The sequence below is a fragment of the Balaenoptera physalus genome (assembly GCF_965194825.1).
Source record: "Balaenoptera physalus genome assembly, chromosome: 16".
Classification (NCBI taxonomy): domain Eukaryota; kingdom Metazoa; phylum Chordata; class Mammalia; order Artiodactyla; family Balaenopteridae; genus Balaenoptera; species Balaenoptera physalus.
The window spans coordinates 796,417-824,167 of NC_138898.1; the positions used below are offsets into that span (position 1 = coordinate 796,417).

Genomic DNA, 27,751 nt, shown 5'->3' on the forward strand with positions numbered 1-27,751 from the left:
TTGACAAGTACACGTGGTTTATCTGAACAGGAAGCGCACAGAGGAAAGGTTCCCAAGCCCGGCCTCTGCCTCCTCTCCTTCCACCTCCAGACCCTCTTCTCCAGCTGCGCTCGGTGTCCGGGATCCGGTAGGGGGACGTTCGGGCTCACTCGGGGCAGCAGGGGGGCCGTCCTGGCGGGAGGAAAGGGTGGGCGGGTCTGGGGGAGGCGGTGGACAGCTGACACCCGTCGGGAAGCAACGCCCAGCCTGCGCGGCCGCGTGGACCAAGCCCCCGGGTCCCGGCTGGACCCTGAGCCGTCTGCGCAAACCCGCTCCTCAGGGCGCCGCCCCCTTGGGCCCCTGACCCGGTCAGCCAGCCTGGCCAGGTGTCCACTGTGGTGCTGACCCCCATCAGGGCCTCCCTGGGTTCCCACTGGGCCAGCTTCGGTCTCCCACACCCACCTCAGTCCTGCTGGCTCCCCCGAGGCCCCCCCCACGCCCCACTGCGCCCACCCCAGTTGCTTCTCTGGCACCTGCACGACTTTCCCCGCTGCTCCCAGCCCCCCACCGCTCCTCCCTGCGGCCCAGGCTGCCTGTCTGACTGAGGGCTCCAGGCTCAGCCGAGGGGAAGGAGGGATGTGCCAGACTAAGGGTGGAGGTGGCAGTGCTTTCCTTTCGTGAGGGTCCTATGCTGACCTGGGGAAGGTGGGTCCTGGGGGCAGCGGGTCCAGCCTTCAGGTTGAGGCTGAAAGCTTAGGGTCGGGGGTCCCTGACCTCAAACAGGCACTGATCGTTGTCTCAGAGGCTGGGGTTTAGTGTGCGGTGGGGACGGGGGAGGGGGCTGGGGTGGGCATCACGACAGCGCCTGCCAGCTTTGGACGGCAGGTACAAACGGGGGGCACTTACGGCAAAGGCAATGTCTGGGGGACTGTGGTGGCTGCAGTCGGGGGGATCCCTTCCCCGCCCATCCCCGTCCCGGCCCCCGCCCTCGGCGCAGAACTGTCCTCCCAGCCGCCACATCCCACCCCCACCCGTCTCCTTCCTCCCCATCGAGGCCACGAGCTCCATCTCCCCTCATCAACTTCTCCATCCATCTCAGCATCTGAGCTGTGAACACTGCCGCAGCCCCAGTCAGGTGGATGGACTCATTACAGCAAGGTCACTGGACCAAGCCTCCCGCTGCGGCAGCCAAGGAGAGGGGGACGGATCAGGGATGGGAGGGAGGGGACCAGAGGGTGGGGAGGGGGCCCTAAGCTCAGGCTTGCTGGGAGGTTGGGGAAGGGGCTGTTTCGAGGGCCCCAGGCAGCCAGGCAGCCCCAGTTCTGTGTGGGTTCAGGGGGCCTGTCTCCCCACCCATCACCTGGGGGAGGAGGGCCACACAGAGCCACCAGCCCCAGGACTGGGGGAGACCCTTCCCCACGGGGGCCAGTACCTCTGTCCTCAGGGCGGGGGCCACCGTGCCCCCCTTCTCCAGGGAGCCGGGCCTCGCTGCGCGTGCCGAAGGCCCTGGGGGCCTCCAAGATGGGCATGGGGGGCCGGGTGTTCTCGTGGGTGCAGGCGTGGAGCCTCAACACGTGCGCTGTGGGGGAGGACGGTCAGAGGGGGCAGGGCAGGGAGACCGTCCCTTGCTCCCTGTCTTGCTCCGAGGCACGTGGCCCGGGAGAAGGGCCGCAAGGCTGGGTTCGCTAATGACCGGGCCCCGGGCGTCCCTTCCCTCCTGGGTGAAGACGGAGGCTCTGGGGTCCTCACAGGAGGCTGGGCCACTCACTCTGGATGGCGGACTCGCAGGCCTGGCCCACGAGCCGGTAGATGGTGGCCAAGGACTGTGGCTCGCCCTGCAAGGGAGGACGGGCCACGTGGCCAGCGGATCGAGCAGCGCGAGTCAGTGCCTCCCTGTGCTTCCCCAGGAACGGCCCGGACCCCAGACTCCCCTCACTCACCTTCTCTCCTCGCTCCCCCTTGGGCCCCGGCAGCCCCTGAGCGGGAGGAAAAGGAGGAGCATCTGGACGCCGTGGCCGCCCGCCCACCGCGCCCCCCAACCGAAAGCTTCGTGCAGGACTCATCCCAGGGGTCCCCAGAGGACAAGGACCCACCTCTCCCGCTGCGAGAGGGAGCTTCCCTGCCCCCGGGCCCCACCCAGCCTGCAGGCCCAGGTCTGCCCCTCCCCGGCCCCCAGAGCCCTCGTCCCCTCACCTGCCCCCCACCTTGTCTGTGTTGGGCCGGGCAGGGGGCAGCCTGGGCTCTCTCTGCTGCGAGCTTTGTGCCAGACTTGCTCTACAAACGTGCCAGTCGCAGGGCACCCCGAGCGGTCAGCGGGGACAAGTCTGCACACATGTGACCCCCCCTTGCTGTCGGGCGGGCGGGCTGGGTAGGGAGGGGCTTACCGTGGGCCCCACAGCCCCTGGAGGTCCTCGCTCCCCGCTGCTGCCTCTGGCCCCCGCCGTGCCCTGGAAGCCCTGCAAAGGCGGGGGTTCTGGTTTGGCTGCAGCTCTCCTGCGGTGGCCCCTCCCTCCGGTCCCGCCTGCCCTGGACCAAGAGCAAGCTAAGACAAGCTAAGGGGACCCCTTAGCTTGTCCCCAGCCTCCTGCAGGCTGTGCCTCCTACCCACCCCGCGCCCAGGCAGCCCCCCCGCACGCCCCGCCCGTTGGCGCTAGTTCTGCACTAAAACGTCCCCGCCCGTGTCCCAGTGGTCCAGGTGTGACCGCAGGACGGGCCCCCCGGGGGGGCCTCTTGCAGGAGGGGCAGTTCGGCCTTCCAGGAACCCAGCGAGGCCGACCCCCGGGAGATCCTGGCCGGGTCTGGGCTGCCGGCCTCGGACCCCCCACTCAGAGCAGCTCCCAGCCCCTGAGCTCCGCTCTGACCTCCGGGAACACCAGGCTGGGAGGGAAGGTGCTTCCGAGTGAGCGGCGGTGCCCCCAGCCCTCCAGCAGGGCGGCCTGGGCCCCGGGGTGAGGGTTTCTGCAGGCGGAGAGGGAGAAGGGGGCCTGACCACATCCCGCCGCCAGGCCCACCCGGGAGCCCAGGCACCTTCCTGCCGTGTGGAATGGCGGCGTTTCCTACCAACCTGCCCGGTGCGGGGAGCGGGGAGCGGGGAGCGGGGAGGGGGCGGGGGGCCGCGGCTGCTGCGCTCCTGGGATCAGGGCTCTCATGGGCCCAGCCCAGCGCCGCCGCCACCCAGAAGGCCCCAGCCTCCCCCGTCACTGTTCAGCTCAGCCCCAAGAAACCTGGGGAGGCCTGGGGGGGGTGAGTGGTGTTGGGGGCTCACGCAGGAGGCGATACGCACCCGAGGGCCAGGGGGTCCGGGCAGGCCAGCAGTCCCCTCCAGGCCTCTCATTCCCTGAGGGCAAAGGAAGGGGTGGGCGGGGCAGAGGCAGGTGCCCCTCCCACAGTGACCCCCAAAACCCACCGCTGTGGGGGGTACGTGCTTGTGCCGGGCTGAGGCTGGTCCATCCCAGGGCCTGCCCCCGCCCCGGGCAGTGGCCACTCATGCCCCAGTCTGTGTGGGCTGGCGCTCCCCTCCCACCGGCCAGGCCCCGGCGGGGGCAGGATGTGGGGGAGGTGGGTGTGGGGCAGAGAAGGAAGCCCCACCACAGCCTCCATCTCCAGACCCTCCCGGCCAGGCTCCTTTCCTACCTTTGGTCCCTGGACGCCAACCTTCCCAGGGGTGCCCTGGAGGCCGGGGTGGCCCTGGAATAGAACAGAGGCAGCCAGCCAGGCTGGGCCAAGGTCCGACCCGGAGGGGGAGGCCCTGTCCCCAGACCCCCGTCCCGAGCACACAGAACTTGTGCTCTGAGTGTGGTCTGACCCACTACCTGCAAGCCGGGGTGTCCATGATCCCCCTTCTCTCCTTTGACCCCTGGTGGACCCTGGAGGTGGAAGATGGATGGGCGGGAGGGTGAGGGGAGAGGGGCTGGGGGTGGGGGTGGGCGGGGGGTGGTGGGAGGGAGTGTGAGGGGAGAGGGGCCGGGGGATGGGAGGGAGGGAGGGCAAGGGGAGAGGGGCAGGGGGTGGGTGTTGGGGGGTAGGCAACACCTACCACGGGTCCCTGAATGGCTCGGCCCTGGGTGCCTGGTGACCCCTGCTGACCTCCAGGACCCTCGGGTCCCATCTGTCCGGGTGGCCCGGGCTCTCCCTGGAGACAGGGGTGTGTGTGGTGGGGCTGAGAAGACATGCGGCCCCTCCTGCGGCCCCTCCTTCAATCCCGCCCTCCCACCGGCCCATGGTCTCCAGACCCAGGCCCATCACAGGCATCTTCACCCTCGCAGAGCACTCTGGGAGGGAGGGGTCCTGCTATGACCCCACTGTATAGCCAGGAGCTGGGCCGGCTCTGGACGGGCCAGCACAGAGCTCTGAACCCCAGACACCAGAACATTCTACCAAACCTCTAAGGGACAGATGACACTAACGCCATTTAAACTGCTTGATTTGCAGTTTAAAAAAAAAAAGACCTGCTTTCAAATAATCATGTGAGTCATGCATATTAATGCACCAAACTCTATAAAGAAAACCACAGGCATTCCCATTTGTGAATATCAATGCGAAAATCCTGAATAAAACCTGAGCGCACGGAAGCCTGCAGCCCATTAAATGGGCAGTGAGCGCTCGGTGACCACGCCGGCTTTTAACGGGAACAGGAGTAGTTCAGAATTTGGGAGAGATTAAATCATTCACCAAACCAATAGCGTCAAGAAGAAAAATGATTTGTTTGCGTCCACAGCAGCTGATGAGGCACTAAATCTTATTTAACGCCCATTCTTGATGTTTAAAATCTCCTAATAAAATAAGGGTAGGATTTGACTAGCAGGTGGCAAAATGTATCTGTCTCAGCTCCCAGGCCAGCCCCCCACTCAACCGGCAAACACTAGAAGCATTTCTGTGAAGTCAAGATGAGGACATCTTCTATCACCGCGGTTCTTTGACAAACTCTGGAGTGTCACCATACCAGACAAATAAATGAGAAAAATAAAAATAAACGAGTGTAATAAAAATCAGTCAGTGAAGTGATTTTTCACAGGTGATGTAAATTTAAACCAGGAAATTCCAAGAAAACCATCTGAAAATAAAAAAACTATTGCAAATAAGATAACTGAATAATAAATGGGGCACAAAAATCATACACAGAGAGGACAGAGGATCTGGGGAACCTGATGGTGGAGCTGGACACCAGGATCCGTGTCTGAGGCAGCCGTTTGGACCCTGGAGTCCGTGGAAAGTCGTGATGTGGTTAGGCTGCATCTGAAGTTGGCGGGGGCCGGCTACCCAACACGTGGGAGGACCGGCAGGGCAGTGGTCTGGGGAGGCAGGAGGAAGCACGTTCTGTGTCGGAAGGCGCTAGAAGCACTAGGAGGGACCGTGAGCAGGTGGGCCCTCTCAGACTGAGGGAGGCCTTTAAACACGGTGCAAAAGTCAGGGGCCGTAGAGATAGACCCATGCAGTCAACTAGACAAAGGTGATTCTAAAATCTGCCTGGAGACACGTATGGAAAACCAGGTCAAAAGACAACAACAGGGTAAACTAGTCACAACTCAGGGCACAGGTGTTTCCGTTAAACCTAGAGCCCCACGAGCGAAGAAGAAGAGATAAGCCAGTGGAGCTGGGGCTGGAGGCCATGCGTCCAACAAGAAAATACCAGCAACTTTCAAAGCCGGTGGAGCCACTGGTGAGAGAAACGCACTTGAGGGCCGAGGACACACGTCCTGGCCAGACGCCCAAGAACGCCCATCACATGGTCCCCAGTCTGGGGCCCCATGGAGAGGGCACCGCAGCCCGGTTGGGGGGCCCTGCTCCCGCCTGGGGTTGGGCTGCGGGGGGCTCAGTCCTGCACCCACCCCCCCAGGACGCCTCACAACTCACCCTGGGCCCTGGGAAGCCCTGCTCTCCTGGGACTCCATCCCTCCCGGGGTGGCCCTGCAGAGGCACAAGCAAGGCTGAGGCCGGGCTGCACACTGGCCAGCCCAGCAGTGCCCTGGACTCCAGTCCCCACCTTCAGGGGGAGAAGAAGAAGGGGCTCCGGGGGCGAGGGCGTCCTGGCCCACCCTACCCTCCCACAGCCAACTGGTTACCGCGTTCACGGGCCCAGGCGGGTCTGGTTTCCAGCCCTGGCCCCTCCCTGGTGAGGTCTGTGGACCACCAGCTAGAACGGGTCCTGTAGCCTCAGGCTGCCAGAGGGTCTGGACCTGCCCCACAGCAGGGCCCAGGCCTGGAGCCGCCTCCTTGGAGGCCTGGGGAAAGGCCCCTCAGGGCTACCCTACAGCCCAGAGCGCCCAGGACAGAGGCTGTCTGCGTGGCTGCGACTTGTGGCCAGGGACCAGCGCGGCGCTGCAGACTGCTGGGCCCGGACCCCCACCCCAGCGGGGAAGTGTGGCCCCGACACCAGAGAGGGGCCTGCTCGGGAGAGGGCGGCCATCGGGAGGAAGGGGCTTGCAGGAGGGGACTCGTGGGCCGAGGGGTGGACGAGGCGGCCAGGACACTCGTGAAGTCTATCCCATCTGTGTGGTGGGCCTAGGGACGGCTGCTGGGGCATGGGGGGGGGGCCACCCTTATCACCACTGGCAGCAAGATGTTGCCAGGAGTCCCTGGTCACACCAGGGAGGAGCTGCTGGACTCACAGGAGGTCCTTGGGGGCCCGGGGGCCCAGGGGTCTGCGAGGAACATGCACAGGCAGAAGGGAAGGCAGGGCAGGTCTCTCCATCCTTCTGGGAGAAAGGAGACCCCCACCATTAAATGGACCCTTTCCTCAGTTCTTGTTCGACCCTAGAGCTCAGGGTATCCACGGACACCAGGGTCCAGGGAGCCTCCAAACCCACCCCTGGGAGGCTGGGGTGGAGGGGGGAGGACCTGGTCCTGGGTGCCCACCCCCCCAGCTGCCTGGCACAAGCCCCCAACAGGACTCCCTCTCTCACTCCCTTGCAGGCCGCCAGCATGGCCAAGCCCACTGTGGGCACCCAGGGGAGTTGGTGAGGACCCCTGCCCACAACTGTGTCCACAGAAAAGGGCAGTGGCCCTGAGTACATGGAAGCAGCCACCCCTGGGGCTGGGGGCTTCTAGGCCTGCTCCAGCCTGCCTTGCCTCAGGGCCTCCAGGACACACATCCAGCCGCCCTGAGCTCCGGCTCTAGCCCCAGGGGCCACCTCCTCCAGGAAGGCTGTCTGGATTTCTCCCAGAGCGGCAATGACCTGGATGGCCAGTCTACCCTCAGACTCTTTTGCCCTCAGTGGGCACTTGCCCGCCTACCGAAGCCGGGAGCTCGCAGCACCTGTCCTCCTCTGCCCAGGAGTCACTGCACACAATCTGTAGCATCTGGAGCTGGAACTGCAGGTGGGGGGAGGGGCAGGGTCGGCTGGGCGCAGGTGGGTCAGGGGGCGGGAGGGGGTCCGCCAGCCCCGGGTTGTCTGGCTCACCGAGGCTGAGCTGCTCCGGGGGCCCCGGGCCTTGGCCAGTCTCCCCAGCGTGACGAAGCCGGTGGTGGGCAGGCTGCCGGCCTCCCCAATGGGCTTCTCGGCCACCTTCCGGCAGTCCACGTAGAGCCTGACCTTGGAGCGGCCCACGGCTACGTGCACCTGGGAGACACCAGGAGGTCTCCCGCAGCGCCGGGCCAAGAAGGGCTCCCTTCCATGCCCACAGGCCAGGGCCAGAGCGGGGAGGGGCAGGTGACCATCCCCTGGGGCCTGGGGTCAGGATCCTGACTCCACCCCAAGTCTCGTGAGACCCCCCCCCCTCGGGGCCTCAGTTTCCCTTCTGTGAAATGGACCAAATGACATCCCGCGCAGCCCCTCCCAGGCACTTGCGGGACGCAGGAAAAAGGGCTGGATGCTCTTTGACCCAAATTAAGGTAAGGACGTCCAGGGTAGAGGGGACCACAGGAGCAGAGGGGGAGCCACGGTGACGGGGGGTGGGCAGCCTGTGTCCTGCAGAGCCCCGTGGGGGGTCTGTCCCAGAACTTGGGAGCCAGGAGGGTCTTAGGCAGGGAGGCACATGCTCTGGTCCTTCCAGGACCTTCCAGGACCTTGTGGAAGCTCCCAAAGAATATCCTCCTCACTGCGGGCAGGTCGAAGGTGACCTCCTGCAAGGTGGCCCTGGGGTCACGGTTGAAGTAGGTCAACGACTTTCTGCTGGCTGGGGGGCAGGGCAAGGAGCACGTGAGACCCCCAGGCGAGAGGCGGGAGCACCCACCCGGAGTGGAACGGCAGAGTGGGGGCCGTGATGGGTGTGCAAAGCCTCAGAGGCCGTGCTGCGTCAGTGGCCCCTGCCTTTGAGGAGCGACCTGGGCCCACCGCTCCCCTCCAACTGACCGTCCAGCAGGACCCCCAGGACGGGCTGCAAGTCCTCGGCCGCCACCTGCCACAGCACGAAGGCCTCGCGGGGCGTCTCGGGGAGCAGGCGCAGGAGGAAGACGACTGTGTGTTCCGGGGGGACGCTGGCCGGGTGGACATCGCTGTGGGGACACAGGAGGAGCGACCGCAGGCCTGAGAGGAGGCCGGACCCCCGGGACCGCAGAGCGGGGTCCTCGGGGCCAGGCTGGGCCTCTCCTGCCTCGGCTTCCCCGTGAGTAACGCAGGGAGTGTCAGGGGCAGAACTCCCCTCCCGGGCCTGTCAGGTTTCAGTGGGAACAGCCCCACCAAGGCCCAGCAGGGACCACGGCCAGTGTCCAAGATGATCGCTCTTCGGGGTCTCTGCGTGGGTGGGGAGGGTGCAGGTCGAGGGCTCCCAGCAAAGTCTCTGAGCCTGTCTCCTGGGCCAGGAGCCCACAAGCCCAGAGGCAGCTCTGCCCTCGGGAGCTGCTCCGACTGGGTGGGCAGCTGGGGTCTGTGCTGGTGCCATGCCCACCCTGGTGCTCAGCGGTGGGGAGGGGCAGGGAACAGGGTCTTGAGTCACCCAATAAAATTGCTCCTAATGGCCTGCAGCCTCCCTATTTGCCCTTCCTTTGCTCTTGGGATAACCAAGGGCCTGGAAGACACAGCCCAGCCTCGTTGCTGCAATTCTTTAAGCAAACCAACCCCAGGGCCTTGGCATGTGCTGCTCCTTTTCCTGAGTGCCCTCCCCTCTCCCATTCTCTCCTACTCTCTGCCACCTCCTGGGGAGCCTTCCTGACCCAGGAAGGAGCCCCTTCCACTCTTAGCAGCCCCAGGGTTGCATTTTGTATTTCTCAAATTTCTATTATAAAGCACGTGATTTACCTTTGCAATGTAAAACATTTTAACTTAAGAAAAATTACGCTGTGCATGTGGAATTTCCAATGAGTGATTGAAGACACCTCCATATACGAAGTGGGGTGACTATTAGACCTCGGAGGTCATCACAAGCCTTGATCGTGGTGAGTCACAAAGCAGTGGTTTCTTACAAACCCCGGATATTTGCAGAATCAAATTAAAGCACAAAGGAGGCAGGAGTACTCAGGGAGACAAATTTGGTGGCCCCCGCCCAGAAGTCTGCAAGTTTGGTCAATCCCTGGGCCACATGGGGAGAAGGACCCCCCCCCCCAACTGTGGCCTCATTCCGCCCACAAGAGATTTATTAATCTGTGGAACTCGGATTCCCGGAGCCCACGTCCCCCCGGGAGTCTCCCTGGCTGGCTCGGGGGTGGAGCTGCTGGGCCTGGGGGACTCCCCCTCCCACGACCCCCCCAGGGTGCCCTCCTTCTCCCAGGCCCACGCCGCCCCGACCTGGCCCGGCGGGTCAGCTGAGCATCCTTGAAGAGCGTGAAGGTCCTGGTGGGACCAAAGGCCGAGGGCTCCATGGCCACGCCACGGATAGAGGCGTATTCCTTCTCCACCAGCCCGAAGGCTGCCATCAGGTCAAAGCCTGGGGAGGTGGGGTGCGAGGGACAGAGACGGGAGGGGAGGTGGGGGGCAGGAGGCAGAGAAGAAAACCAGGTGTCGGGTGAGAGGAGGCAGCAGAGGCAGGGAGGGAGACGCAGGCCTTCAGGGGCCTGTTCCTCCCCCTTCCCTCCATCCTGACCTGGGGAAGGACACGCAAGCAGCACCGTCCCGCCCCTTCTGTTGCCCACAGCCCTCGCCTCCCTGCGACCCTCAGTGCCCGGACCCCCGCCCATCCCAGCCCCATCCCCACTCGCCAGCCCTGCAGCTGGGGCTGAGCAGCTCGCTGGACATCCCGCGGGAGACCCAGCCCCAAGCTGGGCCCCCGCCTGCAGCCTGACCCCACCGCCCCGACCTGGCAGATCTCCCTGACCATGGGGGCCCACGTGTCAGCCTTCCCTCTGGCTGTCTCAGACCCACAGCAGTAAAGATGAGATGCCAGGCACCCTGGCTCAGCCCCTCGCCCGCCCAGTTCCTGGTCAGCAGAGGCTCACGGAGGCCACACGGGACCCGGGCCTCCAGCATTGCCTGACCCCAGTCCCAGGCCACCACCCCCGCGACAAGGACCCAGAGGAGGAGGGGCGGCTAGGGGCTGGTGGGAAGCAGCCGCCACACAGGGTGGGGGGACCTACCTGGGAGGGAGCCATCCGGGTGGAGGGCCGGGCAGGCTGCTGAGAGGTGACAGCGGTCAGGGTCAGTGGGGAGGGGCCCCTCATGGCCGGACACCATGCCCTGTGGTCCCCACGCCTCAGGGACGGGGATGGGACAGGGACAGCGTCCTGCTGCCTCAGGTTCCACCCCAAGGAAGACAGCGCCCGGCTGGGTGCTCCCGCTGGGGGCTGCACCCGAGAGGTGATGTGCCCCAGGCGGCAGGGCCAGGGAGATGCCCGGGTGTGAGGACGTGCCCAGGGCACCGCCATCCTGGGACCCAGCTGTGCAGGCCTGCCCCACTGCCAGGCACTACGTGGGCGCGCGGGAGCGCTCACGGGCGAGCGCGTGCAGAAACTGGGACCCTCAGGGCGGGAAGCGGCTCCCCCCTCAAAAAACAGGAAGGGTGCTGAGCCTCAGGTAGTGAGGCCCCCGTCCCCAGAGGTATTCAAGCCAAAAGCAGGCAACCCCATGGAGGGGACACAGAGGGAAGCTGGGGCGGTCGGCTAACTGGCCTCTGAGGGCCTTCTACTCCGAGCATCTGATTGTCCAAGAAAAGCAGCAAAACAAAACAAAAGACTCCTCTCAGCCGGGTCCTGGCCGGCAGGTGGTGGGACCCCAGGGACAACCGCTACCCCGAGGGTGGGGCCAGCCCGGCGTGGGCCCTGGGCTCCGCTGCAGCCGCCCCGTCTGTGGTCTGCGTCCGGCTTCCTGCTCCTGCAGGCTGGACGTCTGCCCTGCGCCTCCCAGACGCAGATCCAGGAGAACACCGGCCGCTCCCCAGCCGTGGGCACCTGCAGGCCGGGCCACAGCCGCGATCCCCTCCGCGTCAGCCTGCACGCGTTCAGCTGGACTGCAGTGGCCTTAACCCTTGGGGTAGCGGTTGGCATTCTACACCGAGGAAAGTCTTGCGTGAAGACCCGATCTCCTTCCGCTAAGCTCTGCAGTGCCGGGTGCATCCGGGAGTGACAGGGCCCACACGTCCTGGCTCCTGGGGACCTGCCAGGGTCCTGGGCCCGGCTGGGGTCTGCTGGGGCCTGGGGGTCTTAGTGCCCACTCACCCGTCCGGCCCGTGGCAGACACTGCCACACTCTTCCCTGCTCCGTAGACGGCTGAGACCAGGACCCGGTACTTGGTGGCCGCCAGCAGGTCAGGGAGAGTCACATGGCTTCTGGGTCCTGGAATGGAGATCTGGGGCGGGGGTGGGGGTGGGGGTGGGGGTGGGCGGGGAGATGGTCACCTGAGCGTCTTTGCTCATTTGGGCATCTCAGCTCCCTGTGGGTCCTGCCATGGAAGAGTGGCCCCCTTAACAGGCAGGGTGGGACGTGTCTCTCCCAAGGCCCAGGACCTGGGGGCCCACGAGGGGTGATGGCTTCCCGGCTCCAGGGAGACCCACCGACTTCTCGGGTCCCGAGCCTGAGGCCAGTGCGTAGGAGAGCTGGTAGTGGAGGACGTGGCCACTCGGGGGCGTCCAGCTGACCCGCAGGCTGTTGGGCGACTCCGAGGCCAGGGCCAGGTTGGAGGGTGGGCTCCAGCTGACTGCGGGGGGATCAAGGGGCGGGGGGGCCTCAGATGGCAGCACGCCCCCCACTCTGCACCACGTCTGCCACTCCACGGCCCCGCCATGCTGCCCAGTGGCCTCGGCCAAGACAGGGCCACCAGGCCAGCTCCAGGACCGTCTTGGGCACTGTGTCACACCAGGTGACTTGGACTCTCGGCCATCCCAGGGATGCCTGCCTGGACGGCTCAGGACCCAAGTGGTCCAGCTGCAGGGTCAGGGACTCGAGGGACTGCCTGTCGGGGGCCCACAGATCGGGGGGTCTGGAGCAGAGCAGGGGTCACCTACGGGGGGTGTAGCGGAGGGACACGGGGTCACTGCGGGCCCCGTCCCTGTAGTAGGCCAGGATGGTGATCTCATACTCCGAGTGCCTCCCCACGCCGGGCAGGACAGCTGTGCCCAGGTTCCCCGGGACGGAGATCTGTGGAGAGGAGGGACCGGGTGTCCACCTCGTGAAGCTGTGTCCACACGTTGGGGCCCGGCCTGGGCCACATGCAGGCCGATGTCCCCAGGGTGCAGCATGGGGGTCTGAACCCCGGGAACTGGGGTGGGGAAGGTCCTCTCCCCCCACACCTTATGGGCCTTCCCCTCTCCCAGGGGCGTCCACGTGATCTGGTAGACAAGCACACCGGACGCCACTGCGGCCACCCACTCCAGCTGGACTTCGTCCCCAGGCAGCTCTGTCACCGACAGCTGGCTCGGGCTGGGGACTTTCCCTGGAAGAGGGAGACTGAGGCTGGGGTGGCAGAGGGGCCCCAAGTCTTTACACACAGTGCCCGCAGGGCCCACTGTCACACCTGCACAGAGCAGACACCAAGCAGCTGTGTTGATCTGAACTGTCCAGGGGAGCTGAGGGAAGCAGCCTGGGGACACTCACGTGTGGTCAGGCGGCCAGTCAGTGTGGAGGAGCTGCCCCCAGGGTAGAGGCAGGTGACGCGGACCGTGTAGGTGGTGGAGGAGGAGAGGGGGCCCAGAGTGGCCGAGGTGGCGTTCCCAGGAGCCTCCGTCTGCAGGCGGGTGGTGGTGGGGACACGGGCAGCTGGGGAGGGGGCAGCCCCCACCAGAGGGAGACCCAGGCCTGCCCCGTGACCACCCCCAGACTGGGGAGATGCGGACGGGGTGCAGGATCCGCGGCACTGGGGTGGGGTCTTGCCCACCAGCCTGCCCAACAAGCTGGCGTTTTCGCCTCTCGTGACGCCATGCGCCTCCAGCACAGCCCGTCACAGCTGTCACGCACGAGGGTTTGTATGATTCTTTGCTTCACGTCTGCCGCCCCCAGGGGCCCACAAGGGCCGGGATGGTGTCAGGTGCCCTCCACTCCCCCGGTACTGGCTGAGGCTGTGCCTGGGGAGACCCGGCCACACCCACCGACCCTGAACGCAGGGTGCCCACTGGGGGAGGCTGAGGGCACTGGGTCCCCGTGGACAACTCATGCCCCTGGACAGCCCGGGACATCGGGCCCCGGGCAGGGCCTGGCCTCACCTGTCCCGCGTGGCCGCTCTTGCTCGAGACGTAGCTGACCCTGAACAGGCGCACCGGCCTCGCGGTGCCCTCCCAGGACACTCGGGCCGAGTCGTGGCTCACGTCCGAGAAGCTCAGGTGTCTGGGGGGGGCCGGGGCGGCTGCAGGGCACACCAAAGCCTCAGGGACCGCCCCACATGTATGGGGGAACGGCGGGCGATGGCCAGGGCTGGTGGGGCTACCGGATGGGGTTGGGCTCCCCCACCCGTGGGAGTTGTGGGGAGCCGGGGTGGGCAGTAGCCTGGGGGCGGGGCACTCACAGGTCCTGGCGCGGATGCTCTGGGCCTCGCTGGTCTCTGCCCCTCGCAGGCTCCGCACCCACACCTCGTAATCCCTGCCTGGGGCCAGCCTGTCCAGCAGCACCTCCGGCTGCCCCACCCGCACCTGCGGGACGCTCACGCTGGCCCCTGCCTGTGCTCCCCCCGCCCCAGACTGGCTCCTCCGCCTCCCCTCCCCCTCTGCCCCGCACCTCTCTCCCCTCCTCCTCGCCCCTGGGGGAGGCGGGCGAGCACTGCACCAGGTACTGGGTGGCCCCTGCCGAGGGCTGCCAGGTGAGGCGGATGGCTCTGGGCATCACTGCGGCCACGGTCAGCGCCTGGGGCGGGGGCAGGGGCGCTGGGGGAGACGGGGGCGGGCGTGAGGGGGGCTTTAGAAACGCAGCACAGGCAGAATTCAGACCCATCCACCAGTGGGACAAAGGGTCTCAGGAAGCGCAGGCCAGGCGTGTCTGGACGGAGACACAGAGCGGGGAAGACCAACCCGGAGGGGCGGGGGGGGCAGACAACTGAAGTCCCTGTCCCGACTTCGCCCTGGGCCACCCTGCGGGTTTCACTTAAGGCCACTTGCCCTGAGGGTGGGAGGTCTGTGGCCTCCGGGTTAAGAGGGCCACATGCTGTGTGGTCCCATTTACATGGAGGGTCCAGGAATGGCAAACCCCAGAGACGGAAAGCAGATTAGGGGTCGGCAGGGGCCGTGGGGAAGGGGAGGACTGGGGGTGACTGCTAAGGGGTGGGTGTGCGATGCTGGGACTAACGGAAACCACTGACTTGTACACTGTAAATGGGTGAGTCGTAGGGTGTATCTCAATAAACCTGCTGGGGGGCGGCTCACGCAGTCCCTGGGGGCCTGCAGGCTGCACGGGGCGGGGGCTCCACGAAGAGCGTGGGCAGCAACAGTTAGGGGTCCCAGCCAAGACCGGGGTGATGACACAAATGACATCACTTGTGCTCAGAAGAGGACACTGAGGGCCAGAGAGGCCCAGTGACTTGGCCTCGGTCACACGCCGGGGGTGTACCCCACCCGGGTTAAGACTGCTCCGGTGCCAGGCTCCGAGGGGAGGCTGCAGGTGGGGGCAGCCCGTACAACCCTGAGCCCGGGTCCCGCCTCGCCCACCTGTGGTCACCAGGCCCCGCAGGCCCTCACCGACGCCGGCCTTGTGGACGGGGAACACGGAGACCAGGTACTCCGTGCTGGAGGTCAGGTTGTGCAGCTCTGCCGACGAGGTGGGTGCCTCCACCGCCACCTGGAACAGGAGCCGAGACAGAGTGGGCGGGGCGGGGGGCAGGGGCGCGGGCTGGGGAGGGCTGGGTTGGCCCTCGCTCCCTGTGCGGCTGCGTCCCTGGCCAGGTCTGGGCCACCTGCAGGGGCAAGGGGCTGCGGTTTGGTAGCCCCCCGCCCCTGCCACTCTTCTTCCTCCACGTTGGCTTTGTCACGTGTGGGCCCGACTCCAGCCCTGCCTGCGTGGGGGGGGGGGGGCCCTCTCACCTCCCTGGGGGCGCCGCCCTTAGAAGGCCGCAACACGATCAGGTACTTGAGGGGTGGCCGCGGGGCCGGGGTCCAGGACAGGTGGATGCTGGAGGAGGTCACTCGGCTCAGGACCAGGCCGGTGGGAGCGGAAAGGGGGTCCAGGGCCGGAGCGGCTGCGGCCGGTGTAACTGTGGGACGGGAGGGGGCGGCTGGCGACGGTGGCTCTGCCTGCGCCCCTGGGGGCCACTTCCGGGAAGGACAGGGCTTCCCCAGGTATCCTCAGAGCCCCGAGAACCGCGTGGGCGGGCCCTGGTGGGGCTGCGGCCAAGCACGGGTGCCGCTGCCCTCGTGCCACGCCCTGCTCGCTCACCTGGGCCCCCGCGCAGGCGCCCGCCCTGGACCTTCTGGCAGACGAGGCGGCTGAGCAGGCTGGCCAGTGGGCCGAGCCGCGGGAAGTCCTGCACGCTGGGGACGGTGACGTCCAGAGGCGGGGATGCCAGCAGCCTCAGCTCAGCGCCATCGGCGTCCTTCACGCCTGCCGTGGGGTGGGGGTGAGCTGCCCGTCGTGCAGCCGGGACTGCTGGGCCCCTGCCAGGCATCCGGCCGGCAGAGGCTCCTTCCCAAGCCACAGACCCACGACTCCACAGGCCCCAGAACGGGGTCACCCGGCCGGGCCCCCGCGAGAGACGGGCTGGTGTGAAGGTGGGGCTAGACACCCGAAGGTCCCTCTCAGGCTGTGCCCTGCCTGCCTGGGTCTCTGTGGGGTTTGGGGCCAGGAGGGAGGTCAGTGTGCTTTCCTCGGCGTCCTGCACACCCTGGGGCTGGGGTCAGGCACCGAGGACGGCCTCTGCTTCCAGGAATCCCTGCCCCCAAGTCTGGAGTTTCCTTCCCAAGGGACAGAGTTAATGACTGGCCAGTTAAGGGAGCAGAGCAAGGCCTCCGGGCCATGCACAGGGCCCGTGCAGACAGGAGGGGGCACGGAGGCGTCTACAGACACTTCATTAGAGAGCGGCCGTGCCGCCCACGCCGGCTCACGTGGCTGCCTTGAGCAGGGACTTGTCCTCCCCACTCGCAGACAGCGGGCTGGGCTCAGAGGCCACAAGACCTGCAGCCCGGGGGGCGGTGCGGGGGGCGTGGGAGCCACCCGCTGTGAGGATTGCCCCTGAGAGCCCGGGGGCTGCTCACCCACGGCAAAGACGTCGACGCCCAGACCCTTCAGCATGCGGCCAGCAGTGCGGGCATCGTCCTGGGACTTGCCGTCCGTCACCAGGATCACCAGCTTGGCCGCCTCCGGACGGAGACCCGCCACGGGCTTCAGGTTCTGCTCCAGCACGTGGGTCAGGGCCAGGCCTTGGGCGCGGTGAGAATAAAGTGCTGGCAGCTCCAAGCGCCCTCCCTGCCCGCTCGCGATGGCTCCGCCAGCCGCTGGCCCCCTGCTTTGCCCACCAGGCCGGTCCTGGCCCCTTCAGGCTGCGGGGGCCCGGAGGGCAGGGATGCCCTCTCTCCTTCCCTCAAAGGCACCCAGAGACCCAGGGACCGGCACCCCACACCCTGCCGCCTGCTCAAGAGCAGCGAGGCCCCAGGACGGGAACCAGGGAGGGGAATTGCGGTGGGGGGAGGGGTCTGCCGGGGGAGACCCCCTGAGGGGGGCTGCTGCTGGCAGGGGCCCCCCAAGCCACTGGTGGGCCCTCCCAGGGGCCTCTACCGACCAGCGGAGTCTCGGTTTCAGCAGGACTGCCCAACACACCACGTTCACTGTGGATGAACGAGGTGGACCTGTCCTTTGCAAAGGCGTGAATACACAGCTCTCAGGCGTGGTTCAGAACACACGTTCCCAAATCTGGGAGGGTGCGAGGGAGGCCGACCTCGGGACCAGACCTGAATGGACCCCGAGGGTGGGGCCGGGGCCAGGCAGACCTGTGAACGTGTTTCCCCCTCTGTAGCGGAGGCCACGCACGGCGGCCAGCACCTCCTCCTTGGTGCCGAAGGCATTCAGGTCCCACTCGGTCTGGGGGTCCCCGCTGTACTGAGTCAGGCCTGGAAGGGGAGGGGTCCCCGCTGTACTGAGTCAGGCTGGGAGGGGTGGGCACACAGCAGGCGGGCAGGACACACACAGCCTCGCCCGGGTCACCGGGGAGGCACATTTGCAAAGCCTCGCTTTCCACACAGCGTGCCCCCAGGAGCCGGCTGTCCCTCCAGGGCAGGTGGGGACCCCAACCCTGCCTGGCCAGGTGGGAACTTAGCCTTAGTTCCCAGAGGCTGCGCGTCTCCTTCTCCAATTCCCGCTCCCTTTTCCAAGCATCGCCTGTGCTGGGGGCTGGCAGGAATTGTGAGGACCACCCCGGGTGGGGCGCAGGGCAGGGCTGGGACCCACCTACTTGGACTTTGTCTGGCCCGATTTCAAAGGGCTCAATGATGCTGGCCAGGAAGTCTTTGACCTGCTGGAAGTGACTGTGACCAATACTCCAGGACCCGTCCACCAGGAAGATCATGTCCACGGGTGTGGGGGACGTGCAGCGGAACTGGGGTCTGGCTGGGGAAGGAGGGGAGGGACGCGAGGTGCTGGGCGAGGCCCGCTGCTGCTGCAGGACCCTGAACTGCCCCGGAGGCTGCTGCAGCCCCCAGATCTCCTCCCCTGGGGCAGGTAGAGGGTGAGGTGCGACAGGACTCTGGCCTCAAACGAGGTGGGCAGCCGAGTGTTGGGGGACAGGCACTAGGGCCTCCCCAGACTTAGAAATCCCCACTTGAACCTCAGCCCATCATCCCAGGCCCTCCGAGCCCCCCCAGAGGCTTCATAGGACATCCAGCCGCTCTGGCACCTCTGCCCTCCATCGGCCTTGGCAGTGCTGGTCACTGTGCGATTGTCTATGGCGGGGGAAGGGGGGGTTCCACCTTCCTCGTCCGGCCGACACGACACCCGGGCCCAGCGGGCAGAGGCTGCCCAACGGGGTGCCAACCGGGGTCGGTGGGTCAGCACCACAGACAGCTCCAGGCAGCGGCCCATGCTGCCAGCTCCGGGCTGAGGCCTCACCGTTTGGTGAGGGCGCTTGTCCTAAGGAACCAAGAGCTCTTTGGAGACAAAGCCACACCCCTCGATCTGGGGCTCCCTGAGTTTTGCACAGACAGTGCCTCCAGGCCAAGCCCCAGAGCCAGGGCCAGACCCCACCTGAGGCTCCCGGGCAGGGTAGGTGTGGTGAGACCACCCACCCCCCGCAATGAGGGAGGCAGGCCCTGGCCTCAAGGCCCTGCATTGTTGGGGAGACCATCTTGTGAGACCCCAAGTCCACTGGGAGACAGCAGGGGACCCGGACCCCAGGACCCCACGTGAGGCTAAGGAAGGAGGTACTTTCTTCCATTCCAAGTCTGATGGGAGAAACAAAATCAGAGACATCTCGGGTCTGATGGGGGAGGCACAGCCCTGCCTGCAGGGCCTCGTGGGAAATGCGGCGCTGTGGTCCCATCCCGCTGGCCTGCAGAGGCTGGCACCCTGGCCGTCTTACCTGGCTTCCGTCTCCCTGCAGCCGAGGTCCTGGCGTGGTTCTGCCCTTCCAGGTCTGGGGTGCGCTGAGCAGGGGTTTCCCCCTCAGGGCGCCTGGGTGGGGGCTGCTCCTCACCAGGTACTCCTGGGGGGGGAGGTCACAGCTGTGTCACCTCTCACCAGCCACACTCAGGCTGGGGGACTCCTGAGAGGGCTCAGGGTGGTGGGACCAGGCACTGGGGCCCCAAGGACACCCCCGGCAGATGACCTGCCCCAGGGGGTTTAGTGAACCCAGGAGCGTGGCAGCCAAGCCTGAGCGAAGCTAGAGAGCGTGAGGTCAGATGGAGGAAGCACTTCCTGGCCGCACAGAGAGGAACCGCGGGAAGCTGAAGACCGCTCCTCCTCCCAGGCACTTACTGTCCCCCGGCTTGGACCCACCACCACGCGTGGGCAGGTCTTGGCTTGGGGCCGAGGCCACGGGGGGCTCGAGGCCTGGGCTCCCCACGCGGGAGGGGGTAGGCTCCAGGGCCGCCCCCGGTGGCCTCCGGCTGCTCCTGTTCACAGAGTTACTCTTCAGATCTTTGACTGCAGAGAGACGCGAGGGGCTGTCAGGACCACCCAGGGAGGGGAGAGAGGCCTGGGGCTGCACACAAACCCTCCCCGCGAGGGTACGTCCAGGCTCCACGGGGCCCCAGCCTCCTGGGAGGCAGGCAGGGGCATCAGGTACAAGCAAGGCTCCCGGGCGGCTGCCAGGACTGAAACCCAGGCCTGGGGCTCCCAGTCGAGGGGCTGCCAGGGCTCCGCTCCGGCCTCCTCTGCACACATGCACCCCCGGAGGGACTTACTCACAAACTCCCTCCGAGCCAGCAGGACATTCCCTGAGCCCGTGAGCGCGAAGATCTGCAGGGTGTAGCCTTTGGAGGGGCTCAGGCCCCCCACCGTGGCCTCGGGGGTCTTGGTGGTCAGCATCACCTCCTGCTCCAGGTCCCCTGGGGTGGGGGTGGGGAGAGCTGTCGAGCCCGCCGAGGTGGATGACGTGTGCACGCATGTGTGCCCCTGTGCGTGCAGGTGTGCTGTGCCCACTGTGCCCTGCGTGCGCCTGCAGGTAGGTCACGGAGTGGCAAAGTCCTGCAGGCGCCTCCTCCTCCCCCTGCCACAGCTCCTCCCCTTGGGGCTGGGGAGGGAAGAAGGGGAGAGGTCTTCGTTGCTCTCTCCAGGACCTGATGGGAGGGGCCTGCACTCCTGGGTAACAGATGGAGAAAGAATGTATCTCTGTGGCGGCAAAATAACATGCCTTTACAAAGCTTCCCCAGAAGGACTTATCCTCCCCAGAGGGAGGACCCATAAACCCTCCAGATGCCCAGCACAACAGCCCTGGGGACCGCATGAAGGTGTGAAGATGGGGGCTGCACACAGAGAGAGGCCCCACCCGCCCGTGCGCAGGGGGCTGGACGGCGCACAACAGCGAACCTGCAAACACGTCCCACTGTGACTCTGTGAGTCTGACTAAAAAAAAGAAATGATTCCAAAGGGGACACTGCCAATCTCTCAGGGGAGGCAGTCGTGGAACCGACTGGAGAGACTGCAGTCAGAGGTCAGGAAGCACCTGGCGGTTCTTGGGTCTCAGGTGCTAGAAAGGGGATAACGGAGGATGGACCCGCCCGCCCGCCCCATCGTCCATCGTCTTGCGGGGCGGACGGCCCCCAGCCTGGGTCCAGCCCCATGTGGGGAGGTGGGACAGGCCGGGAGGGCGAGGGTGTTGGTGCTTCGTATGACTCAAGCTGCATAATTTTCACAAAACCATCCCCCCATTTTGTAGATGGGAAAACCGAGTCACACAGTTACTCAGTGGTAGAACCAGGATTTAAACCCAGGTCTGTTGGGTTCCTGGGTCCGCCTGCACAGGGGAGGGATGTACAGGCAGGCCCTTTGAGGAAGTGAGTCCTTGTGACCCCCCCCCCCATGCTTTGGGTTGAGACCCTGAAGAGCTCCACCCAGGAGCAAGGGTTCATGAAGATAGACTGGCTCTTGAAAGGACTGAAGCCCAACTTCAAATAATCTTAACTTCTAAAATGGAGTGAAGATGACCCCAAACTGCTAGTTCACATCTCTATCTGTCAGAAACAAGCATAAATTGTTTCTGAAGGAAGGCAATGTTATCAAAGGCCATAAATTATTTCTATAAGTTGTCACAACGTGTGGTATGCAGTAAAAAATAACCGGATATGCGAAGGAGCAGGACAATGTGATTGAATGTTAAGAGAAACATTAGACAACAGAAGGAGAGCCACAGATTTCCCAGATAATGGAGTCATGAGACTTTAAAATAACTATGCTAACTAGTTTGAAAATTTAAAAGACGAGCCTATGAATTCAGACATCAAACCATAAAAAAATAAAAAAAGGAATTCTTGAATGCAAAAACCGAACGGAAATTTCCAAATGGAGAAACACAGGGACTCCCCTGGTGGCGCAGTGGTTAAGAATCTGCCTGCCAACGCAGAGGACACGGGTTCGAGCCCTGGTCTGGGAAGATGCCACATGCCGTGGAGCAACTAAGCCTGTGTGTCACAACTACTGAGTCTGCACTCTAGAGCCCATGAGCCACAACTACTGAGTCTGCGTGCCACAACTACTGAAGCCCGTGCACCTAGAGCCCGTGCTCTGCAACAAGAGAAGCCAACGCATTGAGAAGCCTGCCTACCACAACAAAGAGTAGCCCCCGCTGGCCGCAACTAGAGAAAGCCTGTGCACAGCAACGAAGACCCAACGCAGCCAAGAATGAGTAAATAAATAAATTTAATTAAAAAAAAAAAAGAAAACCACAAAACATGATGTTAGAAATTCAAAGAATGACCTAACAGGTTGTTACACAAAAATGAAGAGATAAATGGTGGACGATCAGTCAGAATAAAAAACACAAAGTTAAGCACGGAGAGATAAAGGGATTGAAAATATAGAAGAGTAAAAGGCATAGATACAGAGAGAGAATGGGGCACAAGCAATGTTTGAGGAGATACAGCTAAAGAACTTCCCGAAACTGTAAAACAGTAGGCACCGATTTGAGAAGTCCTATGAATCTGAAGCAGGAGAAAAGAGACCCACACCCACAAACATCAGATTAAATGTGCTGAGAATCCAAACAGAGGAAAAAGTCTTAAAAGCAGCCAGGAAAAAGAAAAAGACATTACGGCAGCAACTGGGTTGATAACTGAATTCTCAAGAAAAACAACAGAAACCGAGAGACATTCAAAGGAGTCTTCAAAGTGCTGAAGGAAAGTTCCAACTTGAAATTCTATACCCAGCAATAATATCCCTCAAGAATGAAGGTGGAATAAAGACATTTTCAGACAAACAAACAAAACCCCCCAAAACATAGAATGTGTAACCAGCAGACTCTTACTAAAGGAAACATTTTCAGGCAGGAGAAAAATAACCCCAGACATGCTGGAAGGAAAAGAGAACAATGAAAGGGTAAACACGTGAGCTGGTCCAAATTCATGTCGAATTTATACACTACGCAAATGAAAATGCTTTATGAGATTTAATATGGATATAGAATCAACATGCATGAAAAAGGGATCAATGTAGTTGTGCTGCTGCAGTGTGGGGAAAGGTAACGTAGCCGTCACGGATGCTACACGTTGATAAGTTATGGATGGCACGGTGGTCTCTGGGCGATCACTGCAGGAGTAAAGGGATACGTAACTACTAAGCAGAGGGGGATATGGGATGATAAACAGTGTTCAATCCTCCCCCACCTACCCATCAATCTTAACTTCACACACATAAAAGACACCCTAGACACCGTGGACCTCCAGCTGTGGTGCAGCAGGAGTGACACAGAACCACTTATACAGGATTGTTGTCAACAAAAGATAATCAAACCTCAATCTGACCAAACCTCTGGGACCTGTCAATCTTCAGGACAGACGGGGGTAGGGGAGCAATAAAAGTGGCACCACGGGGATGCCATCAGCAGAACAAAGAATGTTGGAAGTTCTGGCGGACAAACGATCTTCTTTCTTCAACAAATAAGTGTCAAGGGAAAGGAGGGGAGAGGAAACTGTTCTGGCTGGAACATGACCTGAGACGTGGGGAGAGCACAGTGTCAGGACTCTGTTGGGACCCCAGTGCAAAGAAGTCAACTGCAAAAGATGTTTGTCAGGCAAGCTGGAAGGTTTTTAACACAACAAATTATTTACTGATGGTTCTGAAATATTTTTACTTTTTAGGCATGCCAGTGGTACCAGAGTTATTTTTTGGTCCTTCCTTTTACAGAAACATACTGAAATATTTATAGACAGAATTATATAACATCTGAGATTTGCTTTATGATAATACACTATAAGGAAGGGGTTGGAGAGAGAGACATGGAACAATAGTGGCTGTATGTTGATAATTGTTGAAGCTAAATTCTGGGAACATGAGGCTTCATTACATCACGCTCTCTTCTTTTGCATGTGTTTTAAATTTTCCATAAAAATTCAGTTCCACAAAAAGACAAGAAAGGAGAGGAAAAAATTATAGTGTAACAAAAAGAAAACAAGTAGGAAGATAGTAGATTTAAACCCAAATATATCAGTAACTTCATGAAATGTAAGTGGAAAAACGTTTCAATTAGAAGACAAAGATTGTAACATAAAAACAATACAAATTCTATGCTTCTTAGAAGATGCATCTAAAATGAAAGGCTAAAGAAAAATTGAGTAAATGAATGGGAAAAGGTTTTCAGTGCAAACGCTTCCTGGCGGACCAATACTGATCTCACAAAAAGGAGACTATAAGGAAAGACTGCAACCACAGAGATAATGAGAATAGTTCATAATGAAAAAGGTTCAATCTACTAGGAAGATATGATAATTCTGAATTTGTATGCACCTAATATCAAAACCTCAATGTATAAAACAAAGATTAGTGAGAAACCACAGAAAGACGCATGTATAGTCATGGTGGGGAATTTAAAATACTTCTCTCAGTAACTAATGGGATAAGTAGACGCACACAAAATCAGCAAAGATAAAAAAGATGTGAAAAATAAGGTAAATAAATTTGGCTTAGTTGAAATACTAGAAAACCACAGCCAAGTCAACAAGGGGGTTCTTCTTGGGAGCAGAGGGGGTGGAGACCGGGAGGGGCCTCTCCTCACCCTGGGAGTGAGCGCCGGTTTGCCTTTGCATCATGCATGTACCAATTCTGCAATCACGCACCCACGATTGTGGGCTCGTCTGCGTGTCAAACCTCAACTTTTGAAAGGCTTTAACACTTGCAGCCCTCATCCCATCTGGAGGTTTGTGTTGGGTTGCCAGGCGCCTCTGCCGCCCGCCCTCCTGTGAGACGCGCTCTGATACCGTGAGTCTGCCCTGGCGCTGGGCACTGGCAGAGCGCTAAGAGCGCTAAGCTTGAGGAGGGTCCTTGTTTCTTCCAAGTGACTGAGCGCCTTCTGCGTGTGCCAGGCGCGGGATACCGCGGTGGGGACTTCAGGGGCCCTGCTCTCCTGCCACAGCTTCCCCGTGTCAGCGGGGCAGACGGGGAGGAGGGAGGCAGAGTCGCGAGGAGCCGGGCACAGCGACCGCCATGCTGACCGTGGTCACCGTCAGTGCGCGCAGAGGGGAGGCGCGGGCCCCTACCTGCCCTGGGCTTCACCTGCACCAGGTAGCCGAGGCTGCTCCCCTCCGACTCCCTCCACTTCATCTGCAGCCGGTCCTCAGGCAGCACCGCCAGCCTCAGGCGGCCGCCTGCTGGGAAGGCAGGACGGGTGGTCAGGACTGCCCCTTGGCAACCGCCCCAACCAGCTGTGGGGGCCCCGTCCTCAGGGTCCGAGGAGGCTGGAGCCCCATTAAGGGTCAGAGGGGGCCCAGTCCCACCTGGGGGAGCTCGAGAAGAGGCCCCACCCGGGGCTGAAGGAGGACCGGGTCCCTGGGGGTCTGAGGCGCCGGGGCCGCCTGGCAGCTCCCGGGAGGGCAGACTTCTGTCCAGGGAGGCCCTCGCCCCTGTGGAGTGAGGCCAGCCTCCCGGAGTGGCCATAACTGCCCCACCGGAGACGCAGGCACTGAGCCAGCACAGCAGCTGCCCGCCCGCCCGGATGTCCCCGCCGAGTCCCCGCAGCGGGAGACGCAGCTGCGCAGCTGCAGGCCCCAAGGTCACCACCAGGTTCACACAGCCCATGAGGGTGGGGTGCCCTGGATGCGGGGTGCCCAGGGGTGGGCCTGGCCATCCTGGGAGGAGGACGGGGTAGCGGAGGCCTCAGCCCTCAGGCACAGCCTGACCTCCGAGCTTCCGGGAGCTCGTTGGCGGAGGCGACTATTTTTGGAAAGTGGGGACAGAGATGGGCTTCTTCTGGCCACCCCCCTCAGTGCTGGGGCACAGGGGAAGGGCAGGGCTGGGGGGAGCCCACGGCAGACACAATGATCGCTTAAGAGCGGGGAGCAGCTGAGCCGGGTCGCCGGATGGGCCCCGCTGATCCCTGGAGCCTGGGCTGAAAGGCAGGAATGTCTCAGGAGCGGGGGCTTTGAAAAGCCCCTCGTGAGCAGGAAGCCCAGCTCATGAAGAGCCTCTGTCTCCCTGCACCCCTGGCATGTTGGGGGCCATGCCCAGCTGCCTTCTGAGTCTGCAGGTCAGGGCCTTGGTGGGGCGCCTGGGAGCCAGCACCCACCCAGGGGCACCCCCCACGGGGCCACCCTCGGGAAAGGGCAGCGTGGATGTGGGGCCCCGCCCCACCCCAGCCCTCCCCCGTCTACCCAGAGCCTGCGGGGACCTCGTGCTGTCTGGACTCAAGTGTCTGTGGGGGTCCCTTAGCGACTTGGCCCCCTCAGGGTGATCCTGTCAGAGCCCCAGGGACAGAGGTCCCTGACCACCTGCGTGGAAAAGTAGAACCAGGAAGATGCACCACCAGTAAGAAGGCGCTTAACAGAGCCGGGGCTCCGGGCTGGGTGGCCGCACGATGCGCCCCTGCCGCCCCCCACGAGGCCAGGCCTCGGCGGTCTCCTGCCCCTTCATCACCCGTGGGAGCCGGGTGCACGCCAGGGATGTGGCCGGCGGGGGTGACCGGAGCGGCCCCTGGGACGCGGACACCACCTCCCAGGGTCCGTCTACGCAGCCCTCCCCTACGGGTTTGGGGTGTTACAAAGGATACAGCGACCAGCGTTACCCTGAAAGGGACACACCATGAACGTCCAGTAGGGAGCGGAAGCGTCCCCTCACTGGATGGGGTGTAGCCGCCCAAGGTGCTACCGCAGGGGGCAGGGGGCTGATGTGACGTGTGCCTTAAAGGAGCTTAAATGAGCAGGGACCTGCTGGAGGCAGCATCTTGGGCTCTCCTGGGGGGCGGGGGTATCACTTTTTACTCTAGATTCTGCTGTTTGAAATTTTCACATTGAAAAGACGTCTGGGGAATGATGGAAAAAACCATTAATATAAGAGGGAATTAAATGCACACCCAGTGTGTTAATAACTGTTAAAAAAAAAAACACAACCGGAAGACAAAAAAAGCCCAAATAAATGGAAAGACCGCAAGGTCAAGCCACAGCTGAGGGCGACACAGTGGGCAAAGCTGTCCCCTCTTCCCGTCTCTGCCCCCTTAGCACCTGTCCCCCCAGAACAGCGGCTGCTGGGGGCTCAGGGCCAGAGGGAGGCTGGTCCCTCGGGGGACCTGTGCCCTGGGCAGGTATGGCCTGGGGTGGGGGGCAGGCAGGGGCCACAGGAAGCCCACACCCGTGTCCTCACCTTGTCCCTGGCCGAGTCCCAGGGTGACACCCAGCCACAGCCAGAGGCCGACCCCGAGGTGGGGGCACACACGGACGCTCATGGTGCGTGGCCTGCGGGAGGAGGAGAGGCCACTCAGCCATCTGTCCGTCTGTCCCTCTGTCCCCTCCTGACCTCGAAGTCAGAGCTTCTTTGTCCGCGCCTGTGTAGGCCTGGGGCTGAGCCCATACCCGGAGGCCTCCAGCCACTTGCCCTCCTGTCCCCAGGGGCCAGCGTCCCACAGGCCTGGGGGAGCTTCCTGGATCAGGAGGTCAGCTGCCCTCCGTCTGCCCACCTGCACCCTCTGCATCCCGCCCTCGGGACATTCTCCACAGGCCAGCTAGGCCAGCTCGGGGCCTGGCCGCTGCTCTGGTCACTCACTTGTCATTAGACCAGCCTGGGGTGGCCACTGTCAGGGCCAAGGGGTCTGGGGAGGAAACCAAGGCCAGGTGGGGGGCGGCCCTGCCCACAGCCCTAAGCGGCATCAGAGCTGGGACCGGGACCCCTTCTGGAGCGGGACCCCAGCTGTGCCGCTCCCCCTGCTGGCCCCAGGAGGGGCGTGTCCTGGCTGAGGACCGGCCACCCAGGACAACCAGCACCCCTGGCTCCAGAGCTGGCCTCTCAGTGAGGTGGGGGGAGCCCCAAAGGTGGGGTTGGGTCCTGGGCAGCTGCCTCTGGGCCTCTGCTGACAGAGCAGAGGGGAACGCAGTGCAGGATCTCAGGCCTCCGGCCACCCCCGGCCCAGACACACCCAGGGCAGTGGAGCTCAAGGGGGTCCTCGGGGCTGCAGATGGGCTAGAGGACGATGCACAGGTTATCCGGGCACCCCAGGTCCCAAGCCAGGCCCCTCCCCTCCCCACAGAATTCAAGGCTGTGAACAGGACTCCTCCGCCGCGCCTGCCCTCCTCCCCCCGTGACCCTGGGGGGCCAGGCCCCCTCCCCAGCCCAACACTGTGCATCCGGTCCTGCTGCGCCCACCCCCGCAAGGAGCTCAGCTCCCCACCCCCGATCTCTCTGGAAGGGCAAAGTCATCCTCAGATCACAGACCTGGGTGCATCCCCTGGTGGCCCCTCCCTGTCCACCTGGCCCTGAGGCGAGTCACCAACCTGCTCCCGTCCCAGCGCAGCGTCCCTCTGTCCCGCGCGCTGCCACCTACCCTGGTCCTGCTGCATCCACAGGGAGGCTGTGGCTTATGAGGCCCCTTTCCTCCGACGTCACTGCCCCGGCCCGCCCCCCACCCACCCCGCGGCTTGACCCCTCCCC

General features: G+C 63.2%; 1 protein-coding gene across 2 annotated transcripts; it reads right to left on the bottom strand.

Annotated features, from left to right (window-relative positions):
• Positions 1 to 27,693, bottom strand: COL20A1 (collagen type XX alpha 1 chain). Of its 2 annotated transcripts, XM_082430767.1 has the most exons (37): positions 27,595 to 27,693; positions 26,471 to 26,562; positions 24,376 to 24,483; positions 19,591 to 19,734; positions 19,163 to 19,330; positions 18,768 to 18,890; positions 17,642 to 17,800; positions 17,185 to 17,304; positions 16,453 to 16,617; positions 15,638 to 16,024; positions 15,286 to 15,455; positions 14,914 to 15,043; positions 13,991 to 14,136; positions 13,782 to 13,905; positions 13,483 to 13,622; positions 12,878 to 13,007; positions 12,574 to 12,716; positions 12,289 to 12,421; positions 11,839 to 11,981; positions 11,504 to 11,633; positions 10,427 to 10,465; positions 9,642 to 9,780; positions 8,271 to 8,413; positions 7,985 to 8,094; positions 7,380 to 7,538; positions 7,213 to 7,290; positions 6,588 to 6,674; positions 5,833 to 5,886; positions 4,016 to 4,111; positions 3,792 to 3,845; positions 3,613 to 3,666; positions 3,263 to 3,316; positions 2,364 to 2,435; positions 1,920 to 1,955; positions 1,748 to 1,814; positions 1,412 to 1,558; positions 1 to 171 (listed from the first exon to the last, which is right to left on the bottom strand). In XM_082430767.1, exons 2-37 carry the CDS (start codon positions 26,550 to 26,552, stop codon positions 146 to 148), a joined length of 4,260 nt encoding a protein of 1,419 aa, XP_082286893.1. In that variant the 5' UTR covers positions 26,553 to 26,562; positions 27,595 to 27,693; the 3' UTR covers positions 1 to 145. The 2 variants fall into 2 exon arrangements, with proteins under 2 accessions (XP_082286893.1, XP_082286894.1); XM_082430768.1 differs by lacking the exon at positions 5,833 to 5,886.
• Between the last annotated feature and the right edge of the window lie 58 nt (positions 27,694 to 27,751).